This window comes from Manihot esculenta, chromosome 12 (genome assembly GCF_001659605.2).
Source record: "Manihot esculenta cultivar AM560-2 chromosome 12, M.esculenta_v8, whole genome shotgun sequence".
Taxonomy (NCBI): domain Eukaryota; kingdom Viridiplantae; phylum Streptophyta; class Magnoliopsida; order Malpighiales; family Euphorbiaceae; genus Manihot; species Manihot esculenta.
Genome location: NC_035172.2, coordinates 29,446,704 through 29,455,090, shown reverse-complemented (window position 1 = coordinate 29,455,090; position 8,387 = coordinate 29,446,704). Strand labels below are relative to the sequence as shown.

Here is an 8,387-nt window from a genome sequence, read left to right as displayed (position 1 = left end):
GATTGTAGCTTGGTTTCTCAGATCAATATCTTCTTTAATAGGTTCTACTGTTTTCTATCTTGAAGATGCCAAATAGATTTGGGATAAACTTCACCAAAGATTCTCTCAACCTAATGAATCAAAAATTTGTCATCTATAGGACCTTCTCTATACTGTCGTTCATGGAACTAAATTTGTAGATACGTATTTACTGAACTTAACAGAATCTAGGAGGAATTATGCATTTATAGACCCTTTCCTAGTTATTCTTGTGTACTCAAAGGGAAGTTTTGACTTTCAAGAAACTTTTAGCCTTGTGGCTAAGCAAACCACTATTAGGGCATTCTGGCTTTAGCAACTATCAATGGATGGCATTTATCACAAATTAATGTCAATAATGCCTTTCTAAATGGAAATCTGCTTGAAGAAGTATATATGCAGATATCCTTAGTTTATGAACTTCATGGGGAATATGGAGATAAATCAAAGTTGGTATGCAAGTTACAAAAGTCACTATACGGTTTGAAACAAGCTTCCAAGAACACTAAATTTACCAATTGTCTTGTGAAGGAAGGATTTACTCAAAGCAAGAACGATTACTCATTGTTTACTAAGCATATAAAAGCTGGTTTAATTGCAATATTAGTTTATGTAGATGATATCATAATTTGCAGTAGCAGTAAGATGTTAATCGACCATTTTAAAACCTGTCTGAGTTCACACTTTAAGCTAAAGGATTTGGGTTCATTACAATACTTTCTAGGTCTTGAAGTGGCTAGATTAGTCAAAGGTATAGTTGTTTCTCAAAAGAAGTTTGTTTTGGAAATGCTTAAGGAATACGGGATGCTAGGTGTAAAACCAAGCATAATACCTATAGAAGTAAATATAAAACTGAGACATATAGATGAAGATGTTCTTTTTTATTCGACTGTATACAGACAACTAATAGGAAAATTAATATATGTTATATTGACTAGGCCAGATATTGCTTATAGTGTTCACATTTTATCTCAATTCATAGACAAGCCATCACAAGCATATTTAGATGCTGGTTATAAAATTCTCAAATACTTGAAAAGTTCTTCGGGACAAGGAATATTTATGGCTTCAAATTCATAATTGAAACGTGTTGCACATTCAGATAGTGATTACGCAAGCTGTGTAGAAAGCAAGAAGTCCTTAACTGGATTTGGTGTTTTCTTTGGGCTATCTCTTATCAGTTGGAAATCGAAGAAACAAACTACAATATCTAGAAGTTCAGTTGAAGTTGAGTATAGGTCTATGGCAGCTGTTACTTCAGAAGTCATCTGGTTGATTTCTTTACTAGCATATTTAAATGTGAAAGTACCTCAACCTGTAAAGCATTTTTGTGATAGCATGTCTACAATTCACATTTTAAAGAATCCATTATTTCATGAAAGAACCAAATACGTTGAAATAGATTGCCACTTTATCCGAGAAAAGGTCCTTTTAGGAATGATTCAATCAGAGTATATCAATACAAAGGAACAAATAACATACTTGTTTACAAAGGTATTGCATCCCAGTCAGTTTAAATAATTAGTAAGCAAGTTGAACATTTATAATATCTATGTTCAACTTGAGGGGAAATATCAAGATAAGCAAACCTATAAACAGAAGAAAACTATTAGTTAGTTAATTAGCTTTCTTCAGCTATAAAACAAATTATTGGTTGAGCTAGATGAGTTGGCATTATGAGCTGGATTTAATGTATATATCAAAATTCAAAAGGCTTCTCAATAAAACTGCTTCTTTTGCGCCTCACTTTCTTTTAGTTTCATATCTCTATAATATGTCTAAACTCCGTCAAGTTCCTTTACCTGGAAGCATTCTATTTCCCAGCCTTGAGAGTAAGTTTCTTTCTCTACCTTCGCGTTGAGATTGTATATAATGTTGTTTTGGTTGTGGAGTTTTTTATGCAAGTGGTCTTTAAGGAGAGGGGATCTGATTCTTGCATGTTTAGTTGTTTGATTTTTCTTGGTGGTTTTAAGATTAATTAGAGGAGAGATAGGCTTTTAGGGATGTTCCATCTCTTGAGGTTGTATACTAAGTTTGAAAGCCATTAATGATAACCCTCAAAACTGTTTGAAGCTTTAGAGATATAGACACCACTCTTCTCTTAAGCAGTTACACGATGGCTTATCTCATTTTTAGCCCGATGTTGTCTCTTTGGGTTTGATTTATAAGAAATGATATTTTTATTTTCTCCATTAGTTCTGGTTTCTAAGAAATGATATTTTTGTTTTCTCTATTAATTAGTCAAGCTAAACCACCCCTCATTTCTTTTTCTTCTTCTAGGCCTTTGACTTGGCTGCATATGAGAGCCATTCAAATTTATGATTCTAAGGATGGCTAAGGATGAAAAATCTGGAGTTTCAGTTTGTTGTTTTACTCTTCTAATGCGTGATTTTCCTTATTATTTTCCTTCTTTTGAAGATTGCTTCTTTTCCATCACCAAATTACAATCGAAGTTAAAAAAAAAAAAATTTTTCATTCTAAATAATAGAATTAATATAAATAAAATAATAAACTGAATTATATCAAAATTTTTATTTTAAATAATTCCTTGATTTCTTGGAAAAGTAAGAAATAAACAATAATTTTTTATGATTGGAGCTGCCTTGACCAATGCCACTAGTGGACTCATTTGGCTTTGATTAGTTGTTTGCTAACTTGAGTGCAATTCAAAATGCAGACAAATGATATATATCCTTGATAATTACACCAAGCATATTGAAAAATAAGCTTTTTGAATAGAAAAAGTCAATAAAAATATTTTTTTTATCAAAGGAAAATCATTTTATGAAAAATTGCTTCCCTTCTTAAAGAAAAATTCTTTTTCAGAACTTTAAAAATCTAATTAATACAGTAACCTTATTAACACATTATTCCTTAGCTTTATAATTAAAAAATAAATACTTTTTGTAAAAAATATTTTTCACACATAATTTAAAAAAAAAAAAAAACACTCTTAATGCGGTTGATAAAGCATTGATTTAAACTAGATCTGATTTCACCCTTATAGGATGTATACGTTTTTTAACTTTTTTCCTTTTTTTTTTTTTTAGAATATAAATCTCTCCCTTTTTTTCTTCCAAAAATTTTTTTAAAAAATCAAATATACTGTACATAATAATTTTTTAAAAAATATAAAAAAATTTCATATGATTTTATTGATTTTTTATTTTAGAATCTGTAGTTTAATTTAAATCAAAATAGTATATATGGTAAATTACCGTTAAAAAAGTGATAATTTTTTAATCCGTTAAAAATACACTAAAAAAATTTATCGGATTAGTAACGAAAATTTTTGTTACTAATTATTCAAAATCTGTTACTCAGACTATTTTGTAACAGAAACTTTCTATTACAGTAAATCTCGTTGCTAATGCATTAATAATGGATTTAGTAATCCGTGACTAAATTCGTAACGGATTTGTAATGGAATATCCGTTACTAAAGTTGGTTTCCTTTTAGTTGGTTTTAGTAACGGATTTAGTTAGTAACGGATGTTTCTATTATTGAAATCCATTACTAATTTTGCAAAAGCAGTAACAGATTTTTCCGTTACTACTTTTAACGTATCAGTAACAACTTAATCCGTTACTATTTATAAAATTACAATAAAATATTAGAAATTATATATTCTAACTAGACAATTTAACTTGTAAATACACTCAATTATTACAACTCATCTCAATAACAAATGTAAAAACCAAATGTCATACATATCATGAATGAACTCAAATCCAATATCATATATTATGTAAATCAAATCAAACATATATCCAAGCATCAAGTTGTGCAATTTTAAACTAAAAAAATTAACAAATTATTTATTATCCTAGTACATATGGGTAATGAAAAAAGAAACTATAACTGTGTAGTGTTCTCGTCCTTGTCCTCGTCCTCATCATTAGCTTCATCTGGTTGATCAGGAGGTTGTGCAGAAGTTCCATCTCTAGGGGCTGAAGGCTGGCTGCTTTGCCTTTGACTCACAAACTGCATAAGTAAATCCTTCATCTGTGAGAGCTCAGAGGTAATCCGCACGTTTTGCTCATGCAATACTTGTTCATTATCCTCACGCTCCTATAGCTTGTGTCTGAGATCAGCCATTTCATCTTGAAGATCCTGATTTTGCTAAGCTGATGTGAAGGATATACTAGCAGAAGACTTGTTTGGAAAGAAAACTAAAGCATGTGATCCAAGACCGTACACCCTTCTTTTTTTCTCTCCACCTACTGTCTCAAAGTATAACTGACCCTCATCAATGCTAGATGCCTCAGTACTGTCATTATCTGTCTGTGATGCTTGCTTTTTCAAAGTCAAAAAGCGGTCCTTAAAAAAAATACCATGTAATATAACAGTATAAACTATAAATCTAATAATTTACTATAAATTTATTTAATTTCTCACATGAATGGTTTTTGAGCGTGCATCAACAAGCTCTGAATTACCCTTCTTTTTTATGAGTAGCCTCAAATAACTCATGAGGTAGAGGATCTCTACCTAGTCTTTCACGCTGCAAGTTAAATATAAATAGTAATAACATACTTGAATATAAATTCACAAAAAATTGGATAAATTTAAAGCATTTGAAAAAATTTAAGTGAAAATTGAATACCACATACTATCTGTTGTTGATGCCTATACTGATATATGGATTCTCCACAATGTCTTGATGGGCCAATGCTTTGCCCGCCTGTTTCACTCTTTCTATTATTTGAAAATTTTTTGCATTTGTTTTGATACTCAGTTGCTCCCCAAGCGGAACGCCATACATCCATTACTTCTTCTGTCAGTGATAGCCTCTTCTCCTTCCCATTCCTTATGCTACACATAAGGCAACGAAAGTGCTTCCTCCAAGCTATTTTCATAAGTGCTCTATTGCCTCCTTCCATAAGAAGTGTTTCTGTAATTACTCACATTTAGAAACAAATAATGCACAGCAAAAATAATCACATGTACTGTAAAATTTGTATTACCTTAAATTCTTGCCAAAAGAATTTTTTAACCTCTTTTGGTATATTTTTCCAACAAAAACCATATGCTACTAACTTTTCCTTGAAGATCAAGGTATATTACCTTATATTTGACTCTAATTGCTATTCTTATATCGGTTCTTCTGTGGCTTTTGCAGAGGCATATTTTCCCCACAATCATATTTGACCTTTCTTTCACGTTTCGTAAACGAGTATCAGTTCACTATGGAGATATCTGGCATTGAGACCGGGTATGTACCATAGTGTTTTTCTTTGAAAATGTTTAAAGACTTTGTCCCAATGTGCATCTTTTCTGAGAGTAGTCATGGTGAGGTTCTAGTTCATATCTTCTGACATCTAAAAAGAATTATATGTTTGTTTTACTAGGTTTGAAATGTTATGCGTGGCTAGTTAGATGAACTAAGAGGCATGCATTTGTTAAGGAAATGTTCTATCCTGAAGTTTCATGTATTGTTCTTTTTTACTTTCATAATTTTTGCCTTGGTTATTGTAATTGTGAGTTTTGAGGTATTGCCTTTAAATTTGTTCTAAGTAAAGAATCTGTAGCATTGTCTTTATTAAGATACTGTTAAACTTTGCAGCTTTCAGATAAACATGGTTCACTAAATTTCATAATACCCTTATAATTCTAAGCATTGATTAATAGAAAAATGAAAAGTCTTCCTTTATTCATGTGAGTAGCTAACTGTTGGCCCTAGTGGACTTAAAATTATATGTATCATGTTTACTTTGAATTTATGATATTCAATTGAGATGAGTTTCAACCAAAAAAAAAAAAAAAGAAGAAGAAGAAAAGGAAACAAAAATTGACAGTATATATCCCTGAGCCAACATGCCCAACAACAGATGGTAATGAAAGCTTAAGCTGTGCATTTGCCAAATGGCTGAACTGATGGTTTGAAATTACTGGAATTGAAATAATTTCACTGCTATGGTTGATATTGTTTTATTCTTGCTCATTTTCGATAAAATTTTCAAGAGTTGCTGGTTTCCTTGTTTCTTTGTGTTCACAAGTTGCAATTTTAGCTAGAACCTCATAGCATATATTTTCTGTAGAATATTGATGTTTTAAGAGCAAAGGGAAGCTGGGCACGCACTTCATTACCTCATATCAAAACAAATTAGCATCTTATAATTAAGCTCCCAATAAGGATATTTTACTGCTTCTTTCCAAAGGTTTGGATGACATAATATTTTATCTTTACTATGTTGTTTAGTCTGATAATCGAAAATCACCATCACCTAACAGCATATTCTTACACTATACTATTCGTAAAAGCAGAATCTAGAGCCTTTGACAATAATTAAAAGCAAAATATGGAGCCTCACATATCAAACAAATTGAAAAAAGGCTGACACAGGAACATAATACAGTGAGTGAAATATGATCAAAATTGACAGATTGATAACTCGGTACCTTGGCTTTGGATATGATCTTCACAGCAACAGGCTGATCTTTGAGCCATCAACAGTAATGGTGAAGGCAGATTAGTCGGGGAAGGCAACATCAATTGATAGTCGATGAAGGCAGAGTAATTGGGGAAGCCAACAACGGTGAAGGCAGAGTAGTCCAGGAAGCCAGCAACGGTGAAGGCAGATTAGTCGGAGAAGCCAGCAACGGTGAAGGCAGATTAGTCGGAGAAGCCAGCAACGATGAAGGCGATGATAGCAATTGAAACTGGTGAACAACAGTAGCAATGGTGAAGGGAAGAGGGATTTTGGCAACTGAAACTGCTGAAGAACAGCACAATGATTAAGGGAAGAGAAATTTTGGAGAATTTGGTGCAAACGACGGAAAGAGAAATTAATTTCATGTAACTGAGAAAGAAAAATTTCGAGCTTTCTTATGTTAGGGATTTTAAATTTAGTAACGGACACATCTGTTATTAAATTTAACTTCTGTAACGGATAATATATCAATTACTAAATGATTAAATACAAAATTATTTAGTAACAGATGTATTTATCCGTTACTAATTTTGAACAAATTTAACCAATTATGTAACGGATAAAAATCTATTACAGAATTTAGTAATAGATTCGCTAATCCATTACTATTGCTATTTTTTACATAATATCCGTTATTAATTCGTTACTAATTAGTAACAGAAGTTTTCATTACTAATCCGATAAATATTTATAGTAATATTTATATAAAAATTATATTAAAAAATATTAATTTAATATAAATTAAATTATAAATTTAAAATAAAAAATAAATAAAACTATTTTTATATATTTTTAATTAATAATTATATTTTATTTATCATATAAAATTTTTTTAATGATATTAAAAAATTATTAACGATATAATATTACTAAATACTACTTTTACATAATAGACTCTGAAAGTGAAATTGAGTTAAACCACCTATTTTTTTCATATACTTTATATTTTTTTTATGATATGATGTGAACTGGCTTTCGCTTTTCAACAAATGACTTGGTTTCGAAGTTTGAACTATGACCGATAATTAATAGACCAAGACTTTTCTTCTTTTTTTTTTTTAACTTTTCATTTGGAGCTTTTTTTTTTTCAAATATAATAATCTTTCAATCTCATATTTATACACTTTGCTTTTTCTATATATTAAAAAATATAATTTTTAATTATATTTATTTTAATAAATTAAATTTATTAAATATTAAGAAATATTTTAAATACTTTTTAATTTAGAAATAAAAATTAATGAGAATTTATTTTAAAAATAAGATAAAATTATATAAAATTATAATAATCAGTTTATATATTATTATAATATAAAAAAATAAATAATAATCTTAAGACAACAAAATAATAAAAATTATGAAATAAAATAAATATATTATTAAGACCTTTTAGACAGTTCAAACCTAATTCATAAAGAAAAAAAGAAAAATCTAAAATGAAAGGAGTCTTAGACTGACAAGATAGGACTCGAGAGAGAAATTTGAGAGGCTGTAAATATTGTTAAAAAAAAAAATCACTATCACTATAATGAAGAGTGATGATCTGAGATTCAGAGACTAGGGTTTTATAAGGGTACTGTAAAATTGAAAAAAGTTTAAATCTAGAGGAGAGTATTTCTCCTTTTATATGTTTCCTTTTGTCTGCTAGTGATGCGTTAACAGAACGTGTATCATTGGACCACCTGTCCTTGCTACGTTGATACGAACGTACGAGGGAATCAGATCTTTGTCCCATGCATAACGGCCCCTGATTCTCCCCGGGCGCGTATGCGGATGGTCCCACAAGGCGAAGGGGCTGAACTCCTTCCTAGTTCTGGGCTGGGCCGGAGGATGAGGTTAAGATTAGGTCCGGAGGGAATCTGTCCATCGGGCCGGGAGAGCTAGACCGGCCTATTTGAAGAATCGGACTGCAATCTAATCTTTAAACTGAATGGA

At 30.6% G+C, this 8,387-nt stretch overlaps 1 protein-coding gene across 1 annotated transcript; it reads right to left on the bottom strand.

Moving 5' to 3' along the window:
* Nucleotides 1-3,796: 3,796 nt before the first annotated feature.
* On the bottom strand, nt 3,797-6,830 carry LOC110628907. Its single transcript, XM_021775734.2, has 3 exons — nt 6,421-6,830; nt 4,632-4,912; nt 3,797-4,522 (listed from the first exon to the last, which is right to left on the bottom strand). The coding sequence occupies exons 1-3, from the start codon at nt 6,509-6,511 to the stop codon at nt 4,454-4,456; spliced, it is 441 nt and encodes a 146-aa protein (XP_021631426.1). The 5' UTR covers nt 6,512-6,830; the 3' UTR covers nt 3,797-4,453.
* Nucleotides 6,831-8,387: the final 1,557 nt, after the last annotated feature.

Excerpts from the sequence above, each read along its gene's own strand:
- LOC110628907 (XM_021775734.2), bottom strand. The coding sequence starts at position 6,511 with ATGTTGCCTTCCCCGACTAATCTGCCTTCACCATTACTGTTGATGGCT. Across the intron at positions 4,913-6,420 it reads AGATCATATCCAAAGCCAAG|AAACACTTCTTATGGAAGGA; the intron begins GTACCGAGTTAT and ends GAGTAATTACAG. Across the intron at positions 4,523-4,631 it reads ATAGGCATCAACAACAGATA|CGTGAAAGACTAGGTAGAGA; the intron begins GTATGTGGTATT and ends TTTAACTTGCAG.